Raw genomic sequence first — 23,807 nt, forward strand, 5'->3', positions numbered from 1 at the left:
TGAGACACTTGACACTTACTCCTGGGCAAGTCACTTACCCTCAACTTTCTCACCAAAAAAAGGATAAAACATAAGCTCCTGTTTGGTGTCTAAAAGCCCGAGCGTTTGGCCCCACTCTCCTTTCCAGCCTCTCCTTTCTGCACCGTGAGATCTTCCAAACTGGCCTCCCCTCTGTTCCTCATCCATAAGCCTCCATCTCTCCTCTCCGTGCCTTTGTACAAGCTTTGTAACCCCACAACAGGGAGGCCCTCCTTTCCCACCCTGGTCTTTCTTTCCTTCATATGAACTTTCCGATTCCTAAAATGCCAGTGCCCTCCCTCAAAAACTACCTAATATTTAAGGGCTGTATGTCTTTGCTGTCATCTCCATTGGAATATAATCTCATTGTAAGCAGGGACTGTTCCCTGCCCCTTCCTCTGCCTAGAGAAGACCATTAATACAGACTTTTTTGGCCATTTGATTGCTTTAAGACATCCTGGGGCAGGGAGCTCACTCCCCTCCAGGGCAGACGGGGTCAGGGCTTTTTTTATTTCATGGGAGGAGGAAGGGGGTCACCTTGTCCAGAGTCCTCTTGAGGGCAGCCCGGTCCTTCTCAAGCCGCAGGGCTGAACGCTCGGCCTCCCGCTTCTCCCCCTCCAGCTGGGTCAGGGACTTCTGCAGGCTGGCCAGGCACTCCTGGAGCTGCTGCTTCTCATCCTTCACCTTCTGCAGGCCCTGCAGAGCAGTGGTCTCACTCTCCTGCTGCTGGTCAAGCAGCTAGGATGCAGGCGAGGGGAACAAAAGCGGGGAAAGTCGGGGCCTTGGGCCCCTCTGGGGAGAACGAGGATAGGGTGGGTTCTGAGGAGGGTGGGGGTGGAAAAATCCCTCCAGGCAGGACCTGGTAATGGGATGGAAGCCCCAGGGCAAAGCAAAGGGACCACCTCAGGAGCTAACTTAAGGATTGATGATGGAGTGATGGCAGAGCCCCTCACCATCCAGACCCCGTCCGTGGTCCCTTACCTCTTGCAGCTGCTGCACCTGACCCTCGAGGTCGGCCTTCTGGAGTTCCAACTCAGTGCGCTCGCTGCGCAGGGTCTGGACCTGCTCCCCCAGGGAGCTGCTCTGCTTCTTGGCCTCCGCCGTGGCCTGGCGGGCCACATCTAAACGCTCCTGGGAGAGAACGAGGGACTGATGGGGCCCAGGCTGCAGGAAGGTGTGGGAGCCAGTACCAGCTCCGCCAGAGTTTCATTTTATTTAAGACTGGGAGGACCGGCGCCTCTTGGAGCTTTCCCAAGTATTCCTCATCATCACTCACTTAAACTAGTCCTCCGCTTTCCAGCTGGAACCCTCTGCCTTCCTCTGGTCTAGAATCCCTTCCCCTCCTGTTCTCATGGGTCATTTCTCACATAACCTCTCCAGCCTTCTCCTATGAACTGATTTTCTCATCGAGAATTTCATGGCCTATTCTCATGAGCTACCTGCCTTACTTAGGAGCCCCCTTGGCTAACCCTTACTTAGAATTGTATGATCTGTTCCCATTGGTTGTCTCATCTGGTACCCTACAGTTCCCATTGGCTGGCTCTCTTGTCTCCCCATGGTCTGTTCCCATTGGTTGTCTCATCTGGAACCCTATGGTCTACTGTAAGCCATTGGTACCTTGAACACCCCAGCCTGTTCTCATTGGCTATTTCTCTAACCTAGAACCCTGTGACCACTGGCTGGTCCTGTGCCCTAGAACCTACAATCTGCTAAAAGCTATTCTTTGGGTTCCTGACCTGGTATAGCATAGCCAGTTCCCACTGGCTGGCTCTCTCATCAAGAGCCCCATGGTCTGTTCCCACTGACTAACTTTCTTATCAAGAGCCTCACAGTCTGTTCCCATTGGCTGGCTCTCTGATCTAGGGCCTCACTGTCTGTTCCCATTGGCTGGCTCTCTCATCTCACAGCCTGCTCCCATTGGCTAGCCTGTTCCAGCTCACCTGGAGGACCCTGCGGTCGTGCTCACAGGCTGTCAGGGACTTCTGGAGGTGCAGGTTTTTGTCCTGGGCCGAGGTCACAGAGCGGCTGCTCTCTGCCAGAGACGCTGTCAGGCTCTGCACCTTCTCCTTCAGAGCCGCCTCACTGTCCTCTGCCTTCGCCAGGGCGATGTTCAGCCTATCCACGGTCAGCTGCAGGGCCCCAGCCTTCAGCTCACTGTCGGCCAGCTGCAAGGAGGGAAGCAGAAACACCGATCCCTTCAAACAAACAGCATCAGGCAGGAAGCCAAGAGACCCAAGTTCAATTCCTTCCACAGGCACTCTGGGTGATCTTGGCTAAGTACTCTACCACTCAGAACCTCAGCTTTTTCTCTGTAAAAAGTGTTTAAAAAACCTAGCACCACTTCCCTCAGAGGCTTCATGGCCCAGTGGTTCAAACTGGCCTTATGCTGGAAACCCAGATCTGCCACAAACTACCTGTATGAACTGGAGTAATCACATAACCTCTTTGTGCCTCAATTTCCCCATCTGTAAAGTGAGGGTAATAGGCTGGATTAGATATGTCACATTACATCCTTATTGGAAACTAGATTAAAATTTAATTGAAAAATGTTTAACAAAATAAATTAAGATATAACAAAACACAGACAATGTTAATTTGTGAATTTCTAAGTCAACAGGAAGCCCACAGGCATCCCCTTCTGAGTGTTACATGTCACTGGGTGAGACGATTCCAAAGGTCCCTTTTAGTTCCAGAATCCTAAATCACTTAACCTCTCTAGGCCTCAGTTTTCTTATCTATAAAGTGAAGGGGCTGACAGCCTCTGGGCTCCTTTCCAGTTATAATTTTATGACCACAACTTAAGAGTTACTGCTCTGTGTCATTGATTGGAGCTTTTTACATTCATAATTCTTTATGATTTTAAAAACCCTAGTGATCTGGGCCAATAGAAACAAAACCCAAACTCATAGGCCTTTGTGTGGAAAGTACTTTGTAATTCCAAGGGGAAAAAAGGAATCAATGTTATTATTCCTACTTTTAATTTTAAGTGGAAATACTCTCTCAGATAACATACACTTTGCTTACCCTTCAAGGCCTAGTTCTCTCAGAAAGGTTTCTCTGTGTGTGTGTGTGTGTGTGTGTGTGTGTGTTGAAAGAAAGAGACAGATTCAGAGATAGAGAGAAAGAGAAAGACTGAAAAAAGGAGCGAAAATGAGAGGAAAAGAGAGAATGAGAGAAAGAAGGGAGAAGGAAGAGAAAGAAAATGAGAGAAAAAGAGAATGAGAGTGAGAAGGAAGAGGGAAGATGAAAGGAAGGAGGGAGGGAAGGAGAGAGACAGATAGAAAGCACATGCTTGCATCTCCCTGTTTCCCCAGCCAGACTGTGCCATCTTTGAGGGGAGAGACTGTACTCTGTACCTTTTTATTCTCCTTTTACAGAAAAAGCACAATATGAAAAATATAGTGAGTGCTTGACAAACACTGGGTGAGAGAGCACGTTCTTGGAAGAACCAGGGTTCTCACTCTGTCCAAAGGCTCCAGTTCTAACCCCCTTTTCGGTATCTCAATTTTGTTTAGCTGTCCATCTAAAAGGGCCCAAACAGGAAAGGACAGGGAGACTGAGAAATATGAGAGGAACACGGAGAGAATGGCTCGAACATCCTCTGTTCTAAAGTCAATTTAGCCTTGTTTTGTCTGTTTCAAATTTTCTTGATTTCCACATTAGTCACAGAATCAGAACAAAAGAGAAAAACAAAAACAAAAAAACTAAAAATAGTTTGCTTCGATCTGCATTCAGATTCCATAGTTCTTTCTCTGGATGTGGACAGAATTTTTCATGAGTCTTTTGTGGAATTATCTTAGATCATTGTAAGAGAAGAGGAAAATCTATCAAAGTTGATCATCATTCAATGTTGCTGATACTGTGCACATGTTTTGGTCCTGCTCACTTTACTCAGCATCGGTTCATGTCTCTCCAGGATTTTCTGATATCATTCTGATAGTCATTTCTTACAGAACAATAATATTCCATAACATTCACATACCATAATTTATTCAGCTATTCTCCAACTGATGGGCAGCCACTCAGTTTCTAGATTCCTGCCACTACAAAAAGAGCTGCCACAAACATTTTTGACATGTGGGTCCTTTTCCCTTTTTAATGATCTCTTTTGGCATGCAGACCATGCAGACACTATTGAGTGACATGGCTGGATCAAGGGATATGTACAGTTTGACAGCCCTTTGAACATAGTTCCCAGAAAGGTTGGATCAGCTCACAACTCCACCAACACAGCATTAGTGTTACAATTTTCCCACATCCTCTCCAACATATATAATTTTCCTTTTCTGTCATCTTAGCCAATCTGTTAGGTGATGGTATCTGAGAGTTATTTTAGTTTGCATTTTTTATGCCATACACATCCAGAGAGAGAACTATGGAGACTGAGTGAGGATCAAGGCACACTATTTTTCTTTCACAACCTAACATGAAAATATGTTTAAAATAATTATTTATATGTAACGTGTCAGATTGCTCGATATCTCACTATTGATTAAAAAAAAAAAAAAAGAATCTATCATTTGCCAGGCACTGGAATTACATATGAATAAATATATAAATACATTTAAATAAATGTATTATAAATATATTTTAAATAAATACATACAAATAAAAATTTTAAAACTGCATTTCTCTAGTTAATAGTGATTTAGAGCATTTTTTTCATATGACTATAGATGGCTTTAATTTCTTCATGTGAAAAACTGTCTGTCCTTTGACCCTTTATCAAACGGGACTACCTTGTATTCTTATAAGTTCTTACAAAGTTCTCTATATAGTTTAGAAATGAAGCCTTTATTAGAAATACTGGCTATAAATTTGTTTTCCAGCTTTCTGCTTCCCTTCTAATCTGGGCTGCATTGACTTTATTTGTGCAAAAACCTTTCAAATTTAACGTATCAGAATTATCCATTTTGCAGTTCATGATGTTCTCTAGTTCCTGTTTGGTCACAAATTCTTCTGTTCTTCATAGATCTGACAGGTAAATTATTCATTGCTCTCCTAATTTGCTTTTAGTATCACCCTTTATGTCTAAATCATGAACCCATTTTGACTTTATCTTGGTTTATGGTGTGAGATATATTGAACGATGACTGCCATATTATTTTCCAGTTTTCCCAGTGGATTTTGGTCAAACAGTGAGTTCTTAACCCAGAAACTGGAGTCTTTGGGGTTATCAAACAGCAGATTACTGCAGCCAATAACTATTGTGTCTTACATACTTAGCCTATTCCACTGATCCACCATTCTATTTCTTGCTCGATATCAAGTAGTTTTGCTGACTTCTGCTTTATAATATAATTTTACATCAAATATGGCTAGGTCCCTTTCCTTTGCATAGTCTCAATTTTAAATCTGTTTGCCTCAGTTTTCTCAACTGTAAAATGAGAATAATGACACCTACCTGCTAGCTGATGTGAAGAACAAATTGGATCATATTTGTAAAGTGCTTAGCATAATGCCCAGCACATAGTAGATGCTATATAAAAACTCATTCCCTTCTTCACTTTTCCTTTAGTTCTGACATCCTGGGTTCTAAGGAGAAAAGATACTAGAAGGGAGGATCAACGAGGAGAGGGAAGAACTAGGAGAAGCTCACCTGTCTCTCTAAGTTCTCTGCCCGATCTCGGAGAGCCTGGGCCTGGGACTCCCGGTCCCCCATGCCCAGCCGGCTCCGCTGCAGTTCACCCTCCAGTGAGTGCCGAAGCAGCTCCAGTTTGGTGGCCCGGCTCTCTGAGGCATCCAGGATCTCCTTTAACCTCCGTTTATCACTCTCCAGCTTGGCTTCATTGGCTTTCATCTTACTGATCTTTTCCTGCAAGGGGGGGAAACATCAGGCTCTGGTCACCCTCCTCCAGCCCGATCCGCCCTCCCTTTATTCTGCCGCCAGTTGGCAGCTAAAGGGCAGTAGACAGAATGTAGGGCCTGAATACAAATCCAGACTCAGGTATCTACTCTGTGACCCTAAGCAAGTCACTTCAGCTGTTTGCCATCTGTAAAATGGGGATAAGAATAGAGGGCTGTTGTTTTAAGGATCAAATGAAATAAAATTTGTGAGCACTTAGCAGTGTCGGGTACATGGTACCCACCGCATCAGTTTTTGTCTTTCCCACCATACCAGGTCCCTCTCCTGATCACTCCTGGGTTCTTTTCTGGGAGCCACCCTTCAGAAAAGGGATGCTAACTCCACGTGTGATTTAGCCAAGTCATGTCCTCTTTGGGGGTCTGTTTTCCCATTTATAAAATGAAGCAAATAGCACTAAATGATTTCAGAGACCCCTCCCAGCTCTGATATCCCGGGTTTTAAGGGCCCTCCCAGCTCTGACATCCTGGGTTCTAAGGGCCCTCCCAGCCCTGACATTCTCTGTATTAAGGGCCCTTCCAGTTCTGACATCCTGTGATTCTGCAATGAACGTGGCAGCCCCAGAAATCATGGCAAGAAGTCAGCCCAGGGGGGTGGGGGCTGTTAGTTTCCAAGAATGAGGGGTAAGAGGATGGGGTGGGGAGACCAGCTGCCTCCCTTGGCTTCAGGCAGCCAGACAGAAACAGGAAAGCTGGAGCTAGGGGTGGGGTGGGCTGTGGAGTTGGGGGGACGGTGGAGGGAGGGGAGCGGGTTGGGGGTAGGGACTGCTGGGTAACTATGGCTCTCTTGGGGAGCCAGACAGGCCCCTCTCAGACATTCCCCTCTTCCCGCCCCAGGCCTCTGGAGTCCCTCTCCCTGCTGGGCCTGGGTCTGGGCCCAGAGGCCACCCCTGGCCTGGCCTCTTCCCCGCTTTGTTCCTGGCCTTATCCCTCCTCAGCCCCCACACCTGGGACCAGAGCCAGGGCCAGAGACGCAGACACAACAGCCAGTGGAGGCCTTTGGCTCTGCCCAGTCAGGCCAGGCCCAGGGCCAGGCGAGGGGGGGGGAGAGAAGGGGGCAGGGGAGCACTAAAGGAAGCAGCTTAGGGGAAAGGCAGGGAGAGTTGGGGAGAAAATGGGGGGAGTGAATGTCCTCCCATCTCTCCCTCTCCCAAATCACCCCCACTGAGCCCTGAGACATCCCCCTCCTCATCAGGATTCTCCCAGATTTTACATGAACAGCTGTAGAGACAGAGAGACCCCTGCCCAGAGAAAAAGATGCTCAGAGAGACAGACACATGGATAGTCTGCCCAAAGCATTGGGCGCACTGCATGTGCCTGGTACCCCAATGTACTGTCAGCGCAGGAACCAAGCGAGGGCCCGGAGTGTGACCAATGACTCGGAAGGCGCTCGGGAGGCCCCGAGGCCCACCCAGCCTTGAAGGGGAAGCCTCCATTCCAGCTTCTACCCCCTTCTACTCCGGACCAAAAACCCAGACACAGAGCCCACAGGCGCCCCCATGCTCCTGCGGGCCTTCGGGGTCCTAGGAAACATGTCCCCACAGTCGTCCTCCGGAAAAAGTGCTCGGAGAGCTTCCCCAGAGCCGACAACAGAGCACAGTGTGCATACACACACAAAATCACACTTAAATGACTGCTTCGTGAGTAAAAATTGTATCTCATTTGATCCTCACAACTACCTCGGGTATTATCCCCATTTTACAGCTAAGGAAATCGAGGCAGACAGAGGTGACGTGACTTGTAGTCACACAGCTAGGAACCATCTCAAACTGGATTTGGATTCCTGTCTGGCTCCAGGAAGAGCACACTCTGCCCCCTGCGCCACCTCGCTGCTCCTCAAGGGAGGGATCTATCCACCTCCAATAAACTTGGGATGGAAAGAGCCGTCCCCATCCAGAGAGAGAACTATGGGACTGAATGCGGACCAGAGCACAGTATTTGCACCTTTTTGGTAGGTTTTTTCCTTTCTCATGCTTTTTTTCCCTTTTGAGATGATTTTTCTTGTGCAAATTGGCGAATATGGAAATATGTTTGGAAGAATTGCACATATTGCTTGCTGTCCAGGGGAGGAAGGGAGAAAAATTTGGAACACAGTTTTGCAAGTGTGAATGTTGAAAATTATCTGCATGTATCTTGAAAATAAGTTATTTTTAAAAATAAATAAAAAGAACAAAAGAATTGCACATGTTTAGTCTCTATGAGATGTCTTGGGAGGGAAAAGGGGAAGGAAAGGGAGAAAAATTTGGAGCACATTTTGCATTTTGAAAATAAAAAGTCATAATTAAAAATAGATAAAAAGAAAAAAATAGAAGAATTGCATGTTTAACCTCTATGAGATGGCGTGGAGTCTTGGGGAGGGAGAAGGAGGGAGGAAAGAGAGAAATTTAAAACACCAAGTTTTGCAAAGGTGAGAGTTGAAAACTATCTTCCCATGTATCTGGGAAAATAAAAAGCTATTATTTAGAAAGGATGAGGTCTATGTTATTTTTCTGCCTGCAGGCTCCCACTCCTAGGCCTGAAGGAAGCCAGTGACTGACAAGTGGTTGCTGACTGACTTCTGGGCAAACCAGCCCAGACAGAAGCCCAGGGACACCCACCTGGCTGGCCCGGCGCTCGCTCTCGGCCGCCTGCAGGCTCCTCTCCAGAGTGGCCACCTGGTCAAGCGCAGCCCGGCGCTCCCGCTCACTCCGCCGGACGCTCTCCTCCCGAAGGACCAGTGCTGCCTGGGCCCCACTCAGCCGCCCGTCGGCCCCGCGACGCCCTGGGGAGCGAGACCCGGACTTCCCTGCTCAGAGGCCCTCCCATCTACCTCCCTCCTCAGTGCTCCCAGTCCTCCCAGGAGCCCTCCCTCCTCAGTGCTCCCAGCTCTCCCATCTGCCTCCCTCCTCAGTGCTCCCAGTCTCCCCATCTGCCTCCCTCCTCAGTGCTCCCAGCCCTCCCATCTGCCTCCCTCCTCAGTGCTCCCAGCCCTCCCATCTGCCTCCCTCCTTAGTGCTCCCAGTCTTCCCATCTGCCTCCCTCCTCAGTGCTCCCAGTCTTCCCATCTGCCTCCCTCCTCAGTGTTCCCAGCCCTCCCCTTCTGGGGGCTGGCTCCCCCGGGCACTGACCTTCCTCACACTCCACCACCAGCTTCTGCAGCTGCTCCATGTGGGTGTTGGCCGTGTCCCTCGCTCTTTCCGAGTCTGCCAGCTGTCGGTTCAGAGTGCTCACTCGAACTCGTAGCTCATCCTAGTTCAGGGAGGATCACAAAGGGTTGGTCAGACTCCCAGGCTGGGCACGGGGATCTGGAGGGGTCGGTGGAGGCAGGGAGGAGGCAGCCACTTCTCCCAAGTGTGGAGGCTCACGTCTCAGGGCCAGAGGGGGCCAATGGGAGCCCACGAGGATTCAAGCTCTCTCCAGAGTGTGCCCGCCCGCCCCAGGGCTTGTACCCGTTCCCGCTGGGCATCCTGAAGCTCCTTCAGGAACTGCCGGAGGGCAGCCCGCACTGTTTCAGCATCCAGGTCCATGGTGGGAGGCGGGGGCGACGCCATGGGCTCCGGGGACGTGGCGCAGGAGTGACGGGTGCGTTCAGGGGAGCTGGAGCAGCTCGAGCCCTCTGGAGGGGACTCCCCGCTTCCTGGAGGAGACATGACAAAGAGACCCAGAGGTCCTAACTGAGCTCCTGATCATCCTCGAGAACCCGCTCCTTTCAGTTCACTGTTGCTGCCCCTGGGGAGCCGCTACCGACGCGGGTCACCAAACCCCGGGGGGATGCAGTGTGCTGGCCAAGGGTCAGGTACAAGGAGCCCAGGCCTGGAGTCAGGAGGACCTGGATTCAAATTCAGCCTCAAACCCTTCTTAGGGGTGAGACTGGGCAAGTCTGTCTCCATTATCTCTCCCTTTTCACCATCCTTTACACTCAGGAATCATTTCTCCAACAGCCCGCCCCCATCATGGACACATTCAGAAACCCTGCCCGACTCCCCAGCACCCATGAGGGCCTGACATCCAAAGCCTTCTACAACCTGAGACCATCTCTTCCCATGCTGCTCCCCTCCACACTCCCGACTCCGTTAACGAGCTTGTCCCCCTCCTCCCAGCCTTTCTCACTCTTCCTCAAGCCTAGAACGTCCCTCCTCTCCTCCGTCTTGTTCTGAAACTCCTACAAAGCCACCTCCTCCAGGAAGCCTCCCTGACCCCAACTCAGCAGTAACCGAGAGGAGACCGAGGACCCCAACGCTGGAAGCACTGCATGGAACAACTTAAACCCACTTCTAACACTCAACGTTCACCATGGACCAGTCTCTTCATCGGTAAAATGGGCTGTTGTGGTACCGGCAGCATCCAGGCAAGAGCACGCTCAGTACTGCGCACCCTAATGCAACACACGGATCTGTACCAGTAACACTCTTCCTCCAAGACCCCCCGGAGCACTGCCGTGGGTTTCTCTCGCCTGCTACAGCAGTTTACTGGACCTGGAGCCAGGAGTACCCGGATTTAAATATTGTCTCAAATACTAAGCTGCGTGACTCTAGCCTCTAAGTTAAAAGGCTCAGTTTATCATCTGCAAAATGGGTTTAATAATAGACCAACCTCCCAGAGGTACTATGGGATCAAAGGATATAGAAAAGATGTAGAAAATGCTTTTTAGAGTTTCAGGTACTATATTAATGCAAGATATTCTCTAATGAGCTTGTATCAATCTGTGTATTAATAAAATAATTAAAATCCTATTATAATCTCTGTGATTAATAATTTGTATATTAATAATGATGTTTTGTTATAATAATCTACATGTGTTATTTCCCTCGTAGACTGCAAGCTCTCTGCAGGGAGGAGATGTTGCACTAAATTGTGTATTTCCCCCAGGACTGGCACACCACCCCTGTGCAATGGATGCTTAATAATGGCTTCTTAAGAGAAAGAATGAGCGAGAAAGCCGGGAGAGGGTGACACCTTGTGGTGCACGGCAGCATGGCAGGACAGGACAGGTTAGTTTCCCTGAGGACCAGAGTCCTGGGCTGGACTGGCTACCCCATAGGGCTGACCCATGCTCCCCTGTTGGCCACCTGACTAGTCAGGCAGGAACTTCACATCTGGAAGCAGCCTGAATAATGGGCAGGGAGTTAGGAAATTAGGATTCTAGACCCAGCAGGAGTATTAATCCCCATTATTACTTGTGTGACCTTGGTCAACTCTCTGGACCTCAGCTTCCTTATTTATATAATGAGAGTATGAACTAATGATATCTAAGGACCCTCCCAGCTCTGACATCCTATATTCTAAGGACCCTCCCAGCTCTGACATCCTGGGTTCTAAGGCTCCTTCTGGCTCTGGTTCTGTGATCCAATACCCCTTTGACTGGCCTGATTCAGGAATCTCCAGGTAAGACCTGGGGCCCAAGTCTGTCACCTCTTGCTGGGGAAGGGATCCTCTTCGGGGAATTGGCGTAGGCCCGGAAAGCAGGACTGGGTACCCTTCCTATGCCCAGGGTGCGACGTAGGGCTGAGCGCAGGCTGCTCAGCTGGAATTCAGCCTCTCGCCGCTGCCCTTCCACTCGGGACAGCTCCATCTCGAGGCCCTGGATCCGGCCCTCGGCAGCGCTCAGTCGGAGTCCTAACTCCCCAGCTTCAGCCTGTGTCCTCTCCAGCTTCAGCTCCAGATTCCGAGCATTATCCAAAAGCTTCTTCTCTGAGCCCCGAGACTCCTCCAGGGAGCCTAAGAGGTTTCGCTCCCGGGCCTGGAATCCCTGCTCCACGTCCAAAAGTCTCCTCTGAACAGAAAGGAGCTGGGGGTGTGAAAAGGGGTGTGGAGAAGGAGGGAGGGAGGGGAGTATGTCAGAGAACAGACCTTCACCCTCCCCCTGCATCCTGTATTCTAAGGCCCTCCCAGCCCTGACATCCTGGGTTCTAAGGACCCTCCTACTTCCAAAGTCTATCCCTAAAATGCCTCTGATACTAGCTAAAAGGAGGAGGTCAGTTGCCCATGCTGTAGCCTCCTGAGGGTAGGTTCAGTACAGTAAATGCCCCTCAATCCCTTTCCCAGCATTGTCTCCAGCTGAATTTTAAATTCTATGTAGCCACAGCCCTCTGGAATTAGGGGGTGAGGGCCATAGTACATCCAGGGAAACATGTGTCTATGAAGGGCAGAGGCTTAGGAAGGGCTGTGTCTCTGAGTAGAGGCCTAGGAAGTGCCATGTCTATGAAGGGCAGGGGCCTAGAAAGGGCCACCTCTAAGAAGGACAGGGGCCTAGGAAGGGCCATGTCTATGAGGGGCAGAGGGCTAGGAAGGGCCACGTCTACAAGGGGCAGGGGCCTAGGAAGGGCCATGTCTATGAAGGGCAGGAGCTTAGGAAGGGTCGTATCTATGAAAGGCAGAGGCCTAGGAAGGGCCATGTCTATGAGGGGCAGGGGCCTAGGGAGTGCCACATCTATGAGGGGTAGAGGCCTAGGAAGGGCTGTGTCTGTGAGAAGTAGAGGCCTAGGAAGGGCCACATCTATGAGGGGCAGGGGCCTAGGGAGGGCCACGTCTATGAGGGGTAGAGGCCTAGGAAGGGCTATGTCTATGAAGGACAGGGGCCTAGGAAGGGCCAGGTCTATAAAGGTCAGGGGCCTCGGAAGATCCACATCTATGAGGGGCAGAGGCCTGGGAAGAGCCATGTCTATGAGGAGCAAAGGCTTAGGAAGGGTTGTGTCTATGAGAAGTAAAGGCCTAGGAAGGGCCGCGTCTATGAAGGTCAGAAGCCTGGGAAGGACTCTGTCTACGAGGAGTAGAGGTCTGGGAAGGGCTGGGTCTATAAAGGTCAGGGGCCTAGGAAGGGCCGTGTCTATGAGAGGCAGGGGCCTAGGAAGGTCCGTGTCTATGAGGGGCAGAAGCCTGGGAAGGACTCTGTCTACGAGTAGAGGTCTGAGAAGGGCTGGGTCTATGAAGGTCAGGGGCTTAGGAAAGGCCATGTCTATGAAGGTCAGGGGCCTAGGAAGGGCAGCATCTATGAGGGGCAGAGGCCTAGGAAGGGCCATATCTATGAAGGGCAAAGGCCTGGGAAGGGCCATGTCTGTGAGGAGTAGAGGCTTAGTAAGGATTGTGTCTATGAGGGGCAGAGGCCTAGGAAGGACTGTGTCTATGAAAGGCAGAGGCCTGGGAAGGACTGTGTCTGTAAGGAGTAGAGGCCTAGAAAGGGCTGTGTCTGTGAGGAGTAGAGGCCTGGAAAGGGCTGTGTCTATGAGGGACAGAAGCTTAGGAAGGGCCATGTCTGTAAGGAGTAGAGGCCTATTAAGTACTGTGTCTATGAAGGGCAGAGGCCTAGGAAGGACTGTGTCTATGAAAGGCAGAGGCCTGGGAAGGACTGTGTCTGTGAGGAGTAGAGGCCTGGAAAGGGCTGTGTCTATGAGGGACAGAAGCTTAGGAAGGGCCATGTCTGTAAGGAGTAGAGGCCTAGTAAGGACTGTGTCTATGAAGGGCAGAGGCCTGGGAAGGACTGTGTCTGTGAGGAGTAGAGGCCTGGGAAGGGCTGTGTCTATGAGGGACAGAAGCCTAGGAAGGGCCATGTCTGTAAGGAGTAGAGGCCTAGTAAGGACTGTGTCTATGATGGGCAGAGGCCTGGGAAGGACTGTGTCTGTGAGGAGTAGAGGCCTAGAAAGGGTTGTATCTGTGAGAAGTAGAGGCCTGGGAAGGGCTGTGTCTGTAAGGAGTTGATGCCTAGAAAGGGTCGTGTCTATGAGGGGCAGAGGCCTAGGAAGGGCCATGTCTATGAAGGGCAGGGGCCTGGGAAGGGCTGTGTCTGTGAGGAGTAGAGGCCTAGAAAGGGCCGTGTCTATGAGGGGCAGAGGCCTAGGAAGGGCCATGTCTACGAAGGGCAGGGGACTGGGAAGGGCTGTGTCTGTGAGGAGTAGAGGCCTAGAAAGGGCCATGTCTATGAGGGGCAGAGGCCTAGGAAGGGCCATGTCTGCGAAGGGCAGGGGACTGGGAAGGGCTGTGTCTGTGAGGAGTAGAGGCCTAGTAAGGACTGTGTCTATGAAGGGCAGAAGCCTAGGAAGGGCTGTGTCTGTGAGGAGTAGAGGTCTAGGAAGGGCCGTGTCTATGAAGGGCAGGGGCCTGGGAAGGGCTGTGTCTGTGAGGAGTAGAGGTCTAGGAAGGGCCGTGTCTATGAAGGGCAGGGGCCTGGGAAGGGCTGTGTCTGTGAGGAGTAGAGGTCTAGGAAGGGCCGTGTCTATGAAGGGCAGGGGCCTGGGAAGGGCTGTGTCTGTGAGGAGTAGAGGCCTAGAAAGGGCCGTGTCTATGAGGGGCAGAGGCCTAGGAAGGGCCATGTCTACGAAGGGCAGGGGACTGGGAAGGGTTGTGTCTATGAAGGGCAGAGGCCTAGGAAGGGCTGTGTCTATGAAAGGGCAGAGGCCTAGGAAGGGCTGTGTCTATGAAAGGGCAGAGGCCTAGGAAGAACTGTGTCTATGAGGAGCCGAGGCCTGGGAAGGGCCGTGTCTGAGCAGCAGAGGCCTAGGAAGGACTGTGTCTATGAAGGTCAGGGGCCTAGGAAAGGCTGCGTCTATGAGGGCTGGGAAGGGCCACTTCTATGAAGGGCAGAGGCCTGGGAAGGGCTGTGTCTATGAGGGAGGCAGAGGCCTGGGAAGGGCCATGTCTGTGAGGAATAGAGGCCTGGGAAGATCTGTGTCTATGAAAGGGCAGAGGCCTGGGAAGGACTGTGTCTATGAGGAGCAGAGGCCTGGGAAGGGCCGTGTCTGAGGAGCAGAGGCCTGGAAAGGACTGTGTCTATGAAAGGGCAGAGGCCTGGGAAGGGCCGTGTCTGAGCAGCAGAGGCCTAGGAAGGACTGTGTCTATGAAGGTCAGGGGCCTAGGAAAGGCTGCGTCTATGAGGGCTGGGAAGGGCCACTTCTATGAAGGGTAGAGGCCTGGGAAGGGCTGTGTCTATGAGGGAGGCAGAGGCCTGGGAAAGGCCATGTCTGTGAGGAGTAGAGGCCTAGGAAGGACTGTGTCTATGAAAGGGCAGAGGCCTGGGAAGGACTGTGTCTAAGAGGAGCAGAGGCCTGGGAAGGGCCGTGTCTGAGGAGCAGAGGCCTAGGAAGGACTGTGTCTATGAAAGAGCAGAGGCCTGGGAAGGACTGTGTCTATGAGGAGCAGAGGCCTAGGAAGGGCCGTGTCTGAGCGGCAGAGGCCTAGGAAGGACTGTGTCTATGAGGGAGGCAGAAGCCTAGGAAGGGCTGTATCTATGAGGAGTAGAGGCCTAGGAAGGACTGTGTCTATGAGGGAGGCAGAGGCCTGGGAAAGGCCATGTCTGTGAGGAGTAGAGGCCTAGGAAGGACTGTGTCTATGAAAGGGCAGAGGCCTGGGAAGGACTGTGTCTATGGAGAGCAGAGGCCTGGGAAGGGCCGTGTCTGAGCAGCAGAGGCCTAGGAAGGACTGTGTCTATGAAGGTCAGGGGCCTAGGAAAGGCTGCGTCTATGAGGGCTGGGAAGGGCCACTTCTATGAAGGGCAGAGGCCTGGGAAGGGCTGTGTCTATGAGGGAGGCAGAGGCCTGGGAAAGGCCATGTCTGTGAGGAGTAGAGGCCTAGGAAGGACTGTGTCTATGAAAGGGCAGAGGCCTGGGAAGGACTGTGTCTAAGAGGAGCAGAGGCCTGGGAAGGGCCACTTCTATGAAGGGCAGAGGCCTAGGAAGGACTGTGTCTATGAAGGGCAGAGGCCTGGGAAGGACTGTGTCTATGAGGAGCCGAGGCCTAGGAAAGACTGTGTCTATGAAAGGGCAGAGGCCTGGGAAGGGCTGTGTCTGAGCAGCAGAGGCCTAGGAAGGACTGTGTCTATGAGGGAGGCAGAAGCCTAGGAAGGGATGTATCTGTGAGGAGTAGAGACCTAGGAAGGACTGTCTATGAAAGGGTAGAGGACTGGGAAGGGCCATATTTATGAGGAGTAGAGGCCTAGGAAGGGTCGTGTCTATGAAGAGCAGAGGCCTGGGAAGGACTATGTCGCTGTCCCTGCTCTGGGGCAGCTGGCTCCTCCTGCCCTGCCCATTCTGCAGCGGGGACCATTTACCTCTTGCTTGGTCCCATCCAAGGCAACCTCTCCTTTTAGAACTTTTTGCTTGAGGCCAAAGGCCTCCCTCCGAGCCTCCTTCTCCAGCTGCTGGCTCAGGGCTACCCGGCCCTGCAGCTCCACCAGCTCCTGGGTCTTCTTGGCGTTATCACTGTCTAACAGCTTCATCTAGGGAAAGAGAGGGGCATTCAGGCCAGAGGGGAGAGCCAGTGCCTGGCTTAGGTGGGACTCTGGCCTGTAAGCCTCCTAATCCAGGCAGGCCTCCCTGATTTACTCCCTCTAGGTGTGAGCCAGGCCCTCAGAAAGTCAATACGGCTGCCCTTGAGTTTACAAAGCAGATGATAGTGTCTTGTTTGAAGTCTCACAGCAATGACAGACATTCAGATCTTAGTGTGGGGATGCAAAAGCTAGGACACTGGGCCTGGAATTAGGAAGATGCGTTCAAATCCACCTTTAGACACTTACTAGCGGTGTGACCCTGGGAAGGTCACTAAAGAAACAACACAACTTAGTTTGCCCCATCTGTAAAATGAGAATAATAGTACCTACTGGGGCAGCTAGGTAGCGCAGTAGGTAGAGCACCAACCCTGAAGTCAGGAGGACCTGAGTTCAAATCTGTCCTCACTTAACACTTCCTAGCTGTGTGACCCTGGGCAAGTCACTTAGCCCCAATTGCCTCAGCAAAAAATATAAAAAATAAATAATAATACCTACTATTTCCCAGAGTTGTTGTGAGCATCAACTGAGAGAATACTTAAAAGCACACAGTAGGTGCTAAATAAATGTTCGCTACCCTGGGCCTCCTCAGTTCCCTCTCCTATAAGAAGGGAACAATGATAGCACGACCCTCCAGGGCCATAGTGAGGTGAACCAGACAATATTTGTAGAGCGTTCAGCAAACCTCAGCGGCTGATTATCCTCCACATCCCAGATGGAAGAGGGCAGCTCCGAGAGCTCAGGGCTTCAGGCCGCCAGCTGGTGGCTGGTATGACCCGGGCTCTTACCCAGCTCTGTCCCTAACACCTGTGCTTTTCCCATGACCCCCTAGGGTCTCACAGCTTCAGCTGTGACAAGCAGCCACCCTGCTTACTAACTGTGAGACTGAGTCTTTGACCTGCTCAAATCCTCAGTTTCATCACCCATAGAATGGGGAGAAAGTAACAGCCCGGCTTCTGCGTTTCTGGGAAGCTCTGGATAGGAGGACTTGCATAAGTCACAGCAAAGCCGTGGGGACAGTAGCTGTTGTGGAGCTTGTCTGCGTCCTGCTTCCCTCCTCAGAGTGGAGGCTCCCTGAGGGCAGGCCAGGGCCCGTTTCTCTCCCAGTTTGGAAGCTTGAAGGGACATTAGGGACCAACCGCCCACATTTTACGACTGATGGAGCCGAGTGTGGATTTTGTCCACAGTTACCCAGCCAGGTGAAGCCGAGGCCTGAGCCCCCGCCTTCCGAGGCCCCGCACCTGGCGCCTGAGCTCCTGCAGCTCCCGCCTGGCCTCCAGCCTCGAGCGCTCCACCTCCTGCAGCCCCGCCCGCAGCTCTCCAGCCTCCCTGCCTGAGGACGCCCGAGCCTCTTCCAGCAGTGCCAGCTTCTGCTCCTTGTCCTCGTTGGCAAGCTTCAAACTAGTGGGGATGGGGGTGGGGAAGGGGGAGAGGTTAGGGGTCTTGGGTGACTGCCCCGCCACGTGCTGGTTATTAGGGGCAGCTGCAGGCCAGCTCCTACAAGGCTTGGAGGTGAAGGCACAAGGCTCCAACCCCCCCAGTGTTGTCTTCATTCACTGGGTCACAATGCAGCCCCCAAGCTCTCCTGGGACGTTGGGGGATGGAATACAGTGGGAGAGATGAAGGTTTGGGGGGGTCAATCAGCAGAAGTGGGGTTCGGTCTTGGAAGAGAATGGGGGCTTTAGGTCAACAGGATGGGGATTTGGGGATTCAGGGAGACTTGGGGAAAAGTGGTGGGTAGGAGTGGTGATCTACATAGGGAAGAAATGAGAGCTTCTAGGAGTGATGGGACCTTGGGGAAGATGAGGAGGGAGATGGAGGCTCCAGGAGGAGAACAGGGGCTCATGGGGGCTCAAGGAGTGATGGGTCAGGAGCCAGTACCTCCCTTCCTCCCAGCCCTGACATACCTGATGCGCTCACTCTCCGCCTTCTTGACGGCGGCTCTCAGCTCCTCGTTGGAGCGTCTCAGGGCCTCTCGCTCTTTGGTGCTGTCCCCCAGGCTGCGGCGCAGCTCAAGGGTCTCTTGGCGCTGGGCCTCCCGCCCTTCCTGGCCTTCCCGGACCTTCCGCTGGGCCTCCAGCAGCTCCCTCCGCAGCCCATCCCGGGAATCCTCCAATAACCGGAGCTGGGTTCTCAACTCATCAGCCTAGAGAAGGCCAGGGCCAAAGCGGGAGTGGGGAGGAGAGAAACAAGCTTACGGTGAGGGTCCTCTGGGCTCCCCTGGGCAGCTGCCACACGTGGGGCTATTTGTCAAGGAAGCAGTGAGGGGGATGGGGGCTCAGTGAGGGGGATGGGGGCTCAGTGAGGGGGATGGGGGCTCAGTGAGGAGGATGGGGGCTCAGTGAGGGGGATGGGGGCTCAGTGAGGGAGATGAGGACTCAGTGAAGGGGATGGGGGCTCAGTGAAGAGGACGGGGGCTCAGTGAGGGGGATGGGGGCTCAGTGAGGGGGATGGGGGTTCAGTGAGGAGGATGGGGGCTCAGTGAAGGGGATGGAGGCTCAGTGAGGGGGATGGGGGCTCAGTGAAGAGGACGGGGGCTCAGTGAGGGGGACGGGGGCTCAGTGAGGGGGACGGGGGCTCAGTGAGGGGGATGGGGGCTCAGTGAGGGGGATGGGGGCTCAGTGAGGGGGATGGGGGCTCAGTGAAGGGGATGGAGGCTCAGTGAGGGGGATGGGGGCTCAGTGAGGGGGGTGGGGGCTCAGTGAGGATGGGGGCTCAGTGAGGGGGACGGGGGCTCAGTGAAGGGGATGGGGGCTCAGTGAAGGAGGACGGGGGCTCAGTGAGGGGGACAGGGGCTCAGTGAAGAGGACGGGTGCTCACTGAGGGGGATGGGGGCTCAGTGAGGGGGATGGGGGCTCAGTGAGGAGGATGGAGGCTCAGTGAGGGGGACGGGGGCTCAGTGAGGGGGATGGAGGCTCAGTGAGGGGGACGGGGGCTCAGTGAGGAGGATGGAGGCTCAGTGAGGGGGATGGAGGCTCAGTGAGGGGGATGGGGGCTCAGTGAGGGGGATGGGGGCTCAGTGAGGGGGATGGGGGCTCAGTGAAGGGGATGGAGGCTCAGTGAGGGGGATGGGGGCTCAGTGAGGGGGGTGGGGGCTCAGTGAGGATGGGGGCTCAGTGAGGGGGACGGGGGCTCAGTGAAGGGGATGGGGGCTCAGTGAAGGAGGACGGGGGCTCAGTGAGGGGGACAGGGGCTCAGTGAAGAGGACGGGTGCTCAGTGAGGGGGATGGGGGCTCAGTGAGGGGGATGGGGGCTCAGTGAGGAGGATGGAGGCTCAGTGAGGGGGACGGGGGCTCAGTGAGGGGGATGGAGGCTCAGTGAGGGGGACGGGGGCTCAGTGAGGAGGATGGAGGCTCAGTGAGGGGGATGGAGGCTCAGTGAGGGGGATGGGGGCTCAGTGAGGGGGATGGAGGCTCAGTGAGGGGGATGGGGGCTCAGTGAAGGGGATGGAGGCTCAGTGAGGGGGATGGGGGCTCAGTGAGGGGGGTGGGGGCTCAGTGAGGATGGGGGCTCAGTGAGGGGGACGGGGGCTCAGTGAGGGGGATGGGGGCTCAGTGAGGGGGATGGGGGCTCAGTGAAGGGGATGGGGGCTCAGTGAAGGAGGACGGGGGCTCAGTGAGGGGGACGGGGGCTCAGTGAGGGGGACAGGGGCTCAGTGAAGAGGACGGGTGCTCAGTGAGGGGGATGGGGGCTCAGTGAGGGGGATGGGGGCTCAGTGAAGGAGGACGGGGGCTCAGTGAGGAGGATGGAGGCTCAGTGAGGGGGACGGGGGCTCAGTGAGGAGGACGGGGGCTCAGTGAGGGGCATGGGGGCTCAGTGAGGGGGATGGGGTAAAGCAATGGCAAGCTCAGAAAGGCCTGGAGAATCATGAGCAGGATGACAGGTTGATAAGGAGGAAAGGGGACTTCAGACCCGTCCCAAGCTCCAGCTTCCAGGCCGCGTGCCTCGGCTCCCCCTCACCTCTCGGAGGCAGGACTCCCGCTGTCGGCCCAGGTCCCGGGCCTGCTCCTGCAGCGCCTTCACTTCCCGCTCATGGTTGTTGATGGCCTCCTCAAACTTGGCCCGGAGGTCACGCAGCTCCGAGGTCAGCGCATTCACAGTACTCTGGAGGGGTGAGGAGGGGCCTCTGTGTGAGGCCGACCCTCCCCCATCCATGGGCCCACGTCCTCCCCAGCTTTCCCAGAAAGCCCTTCCCGGCTCACTCCTCCCCACCCCGGTGTGTCTGTGTGTTGGGCTGTTCACCCAGACAGAAAGCTCCCTGAGGACAGGAGCCCCAGCTCCCCAGCAGCCTGAGGGACCTGCTGAGTTTTGACAGAAGCCCGGCAGACCCCCCCCACAGTCTCTCTGGGACCCCCAGACTGAGGCCGGATGAGGAGCAGGGCGCGGGGGCCTGCGTTCCCACCTACCCGGTCCTGTTCCTGGCGGGTCAAGGCGTCTCGCTTCTGCCGCTCCAAGTCCATGGACATGGTGGCCAGGCTCTGCTGGGTGCCCAAGAGCTTCTCGGACAGCGCCGTCTTCTCGGACTCCTTCAGAGACAGGGCCTGCAGGGGCGGGGAGAGGGGTCGGACCCTGCGCAGGTTCCCAGGCACCACTGAGGCAGGAGGGACCCACAGGATCCCAGACTGGGAGCCCCCAAGCCAGGGAGGGTGGGTGGCACCGAAGTCAGTGGGACCTGAGTTCTAATCCAGCCCCAGACTCAACACCCGCGTGATTCCGGTGGGTCACTTAACCCAGCAAAAAAAGTCCTCCTAAGCATGGGGCGGCACTCAGAGCCGGGGAGTGATCACCCAGCTCTAATCCTGCCTCCGTGGGGGTGAATTAACGGCACGCGGCGGCACGCGGCTCTAAGTGTTTTAAATCGGTGATCCCACGAACACCCCTTCTATTAGAAATGAGGGGGAAGGGCCTGCCCAAGACCCCCGTCCCAGGCCAGGCTGCACAGGGCTTGCCCTGCTGACTGCCACGCCCTAGCCAGGTCCACAGATGCTCCAGGGCGGAACTACTCCAGTCCTAACTGGGAGCCGCTCACAGCTCACAGATCTGGGGCTGGGAGGGCCCGCCTCCTGACGGGCAGGACCTGAGCCAGGTTAGAGAGACAGAAATGACCAACAACAATGACGCTGTCATTGCACAAATGGGGAAACTGAGGCATCAGGGGACGAACTGACTCAAGTCATGCTGCCGGGAAGCAGAGCCAGGAGCCGCCACTGCTCCGGCCAGTCCCGTAACGCTGGGGCCTGAGGAGCTCCCCAGGTGCGGCCCCTGCTGCCAGGTCTTCAGGGCAACATCTCAGCGGCGCAGGGCCCTACCTGCTGCTTCTCATTCTCGGCCAGCAGGAGGCTCTCGTCCCGGTCCTGCTGCAGCGCAGTGATCTCCTCGCTCAGCTCCTCCTTCTCCGCCTCCAGCCGGGCCAAGAGCTCCTCCCGCTCCTGGCTCAGCCGGTGCAGCAGCTCAGTGCGTTCAGCTTCCAGCTCCCTGCGGGCCGCCTCCTGCAGGGGGACAGGGGGCAAAGGGAGAGTGAGCTGGGCACTGGCGGCCCCAACCACCCCCAAGAGGCAGAGTCTGGGGCCAGGCCAAACTCTGCCACAGCCTTGAGGAAGTCACTACTCTTTGGGACTCAGTTTCCCCATCTGTAAAATGAAGGGGTTGAACTCAATTAGATCATCAATGTCCTTCCCCACCCAGCTCTGACCTCCTGGGTTCTAAGGGCCCTCCCGGCTCTGACCTCCCGGGTTCTAAGGGCCCTCCCACCTCTGACCTCCCGGGTTCTAAGGGCTCTCCCAGCTCTGACCTCCTGGGTTCTAAGGGCCCTCCCAGCTCTGACCTCCCGGGTTCTAAGGGCCCTCCCAGCTCTGACCTCCCGGGTTCTAAGGGCCCTCCCACCTCTGACCTCCCGGGTTCTAAGGGCTCTCCCAGCTCTGACCTCCTGGGTTCTAAGGGCCCTCCCAGCTCTGACCTCCCGGGTTCTAAGGGCTCTCCCAGCTCTGACCTCCTGGGTTCTAAGGGCCCTCCCAGCTCTGACCTCCCGGGTTCTAAGGGCCCTCCCAGCTCTGACCTCCCGGGTTCTAAGGGCCCTCCCAGCTCTGACCTCCTGGGTTCTAATGGCCCTCCCACCTCTGACCTCCTGGGTTCTAAGGGCCCTCCCACCTCTGACCTTTTGGGTTCTAAGGGCTCTCCCAGCTCTGATGTCCCGGGTTCTAAGGGCCCTCCCACCTCTGACCTCCTGGGTTAACTCTGCTCCCTGCACCTCAGTTTCTTTAACTATCAAATGAAGTTGTTCAAATAAATGTATATGTACACATGCCTGCTGAGAAAAATGTGCCTAGAAACAGATGTGTATATACATATTTATCAATTTATTTATCTGTGCTATCTTTCAGTTTGCTGATTTATCTATTTATCCCCCTCTCTAACTGTTCTGTCAACCTATCCATGCACTCATCTATCTCTGTTTACTTATCTGTTAATCTAGTTATGTTTATTCATTCACCTATTTATCCATCCATCCAAACATTCATTTGTCTATCTCTAACTGTTCTACTCTATCTGTCCATCTACTCATCTATCTCTATCTCTCTATCTACCTATTTCTATCAGTCCTTATCTATCAATCCAGTGGACTGTCTATTCATTCCTCCATTTATCTAATCTCTGTCCATCTGTGTATCTATCCATCCAGGCATCCATCTCTCTATCTCTCAGTCTCCTGCTCTAATCCATCTCTCTCTTTTCCTCGGGGCAATGGAAAGTAGAGCATTGATCAAAGTCAGCACGGATGGACCTAAGTTTGGAAGTCAGAGGCTCTGACTTGGAATCCCAACTCTGATAGATCCTACCTTGCATCAACTCCCCTCTTCTGCTTCCATTTCTTCATCTGTGACCGAACGGGTGAAGGCAGAGGATCGCTAAGTCTCCTTGCCACTTCTAAAGCCCCGATTCCCCTCTGGGCCCCAGGCTGGGTGAGTGCCCATGCTCCCCCCAATCTGTCTGCCCCGCTTGGTTGGGCCTCAGGTCCCACACAGATGCTTAACTCAGCGGCTCCCCCCAGCAAACCTTCTCCTGACGCAGCCGCTCTACATCCTCATCATGGGCTGCCTGTTCTCCTCGAAGGGTGGCCTGGGCCTCCTGCTCCACCTGGACCAGCTGCTGGGCTAGCAGCTCCTTGTCCCGCACAAGTTTCTGCACCTCTGTCTCCATCTGCCGTCGAAGACCCACGACTTGCCCTATAAGGTAGGACGAGGAGACACTTTTATCCCGGGTTCTAAGGGCCCTCCCAGCTCTGACATGTGCCTCAATGACCACACTTCCATCTCTAAAGGCTGTTTCCCTTCTATACGTGTGACTTCCCCTGAGTGTGAGGGGTGTGTACCCAGCTCAGGTGGCCCCTCCTCCAGAAAGGTCATCCTCCTGCCAGTGACCACCCTCAACCATTGCTATATTGGCCCAGACGAGGAGCTATGGTCAGAAGTCAGGCCTTGCCAAGGCCCCCTGGGGGAGGAGGTTCAGCCCCCTCCTACCCTCATAATCCCAAAGCACAGGGACCGTACCGGTCAGAGTCTCCTTGGCCAGCAGCAGCCCCTGCATATCCGCCTCCAGCTGCTCCCTGCGCGCCTCCATCTGGCTGAGCTGTCGGTGGGCATCAAACAGGCTGGTCTCGAGGGTGTCCTTCTCTGAGCTGCAGAGAAATACAGGC

At 54.1% G+C, this 23,807-nt stretch overlaps 2 protein-coding genes across 14 annotated transcripts in view; both read right to left on the reverse strand.

The window, feature by feature from the left end:
- The window catches only part of LOC141564084 (protein-arginine deiminase type-1-like), a 386,771-nt gene extending 368,661 nt beyond the window's left edge, over positions 1 to 18,110 (reverse strand). Inside the window, exon 1 of the mRNA XM_074306120.1 lies at positions 18,105 to 18,110. The gene's annotated coding sequence lies outside the window, so the exon portion shown is untranslated. The remainder of the gene's footprint in view (positions 1 to 18,104) is intronic.
- CROCC (ciliary rootlet coiled-coil, rootletin) overlaps positions 1 to 23,807 on the reverse strand; it is an 81,757-nt gene that overhangs the window by 4,909 nt on the left and 53,041 nt on the right. For all 13 annotated transcript variants that reach the window (XM_074306112.1, XM_074306115.1, XM_074306106.1 and 10 more), the window contains 16 exons: positions 23,662 to 23,789; positions 23,168 to 23,337; positions 21,424 to 21,603; positions 20,521 to 20,655; positions 20,075 to 20,218; positions 18,022 to 18,260; positions 17,356 to 17,515; positions 15,899 to 16,066; positions 11,272 to 11,647; positions 9,309 to 9,496; positions 8,988 to 9,108; positions 8,478 to 8,641; positions 5,618 to 5,833; positions 1,959 to 2,183; positions 1,000 to 1,149; positions 556 to 714 (listed from right to left, as the gene is read on the reverse strand). In XM_074306112.1, the coding sequence (XP_074162213.1) occupies positions 556 to 714; positions 1,000 to 1,149; positions 1,959 to 2,183; positions 5,618 to 5,833; positions 8,478 to 8,641; positions 8,988 to 9,108; positions 9,309 to 9,496; positions 11,272 to 11,647; positions 15,899 to 16,066; positions 17,356 to 17,515; positions 18,022 to 18,260; positions 20,075 to 20,218; positions 20,521 to 20,655; positions 21,424 to 21,603; positions 23,168 to 23,337; positions 23,662 to 23,789 (2,923 nt within the window). The remainder of the gene's footprint in view (positions 1 to 555; positions 715 to 999; positions 1,150 to 1,958; positions 2,184 to 5,617; positions 5,834 to 8,477; positions 8,642 to 8,987; positions 9,109 to 9,308; positions 9,497 to 11,271; positions 11,648 to 15,898; positions 16,067 to 17,355; positions 17,516 to 18,021; positions 18,261 to 20,074; positions 20,219 to 20,520; positions 20,656 to 21,423; positions 21,604 to 23,167; positions 23,338 to 23,661; positions 23,790 to 23,807) is intronic.

This window comes from Sminthopsis crassicaudata, chromosome 3 (genome assembly GCF_048593235.1).
Source record: "Sminthopsis crassicaudata isolate SCR6 chromosome 3, ASM4859323v1, whole genome shotgun sequence".
In the NCBI taxonomy this organism is placed as follows: domain Eukaryota; kingdom Metazoa; phylum Chordata; class Mammalia; order Dasyuromorphia; family Dasyuridae; genus Sminthopsis; species Sminthopsis crassicaudata.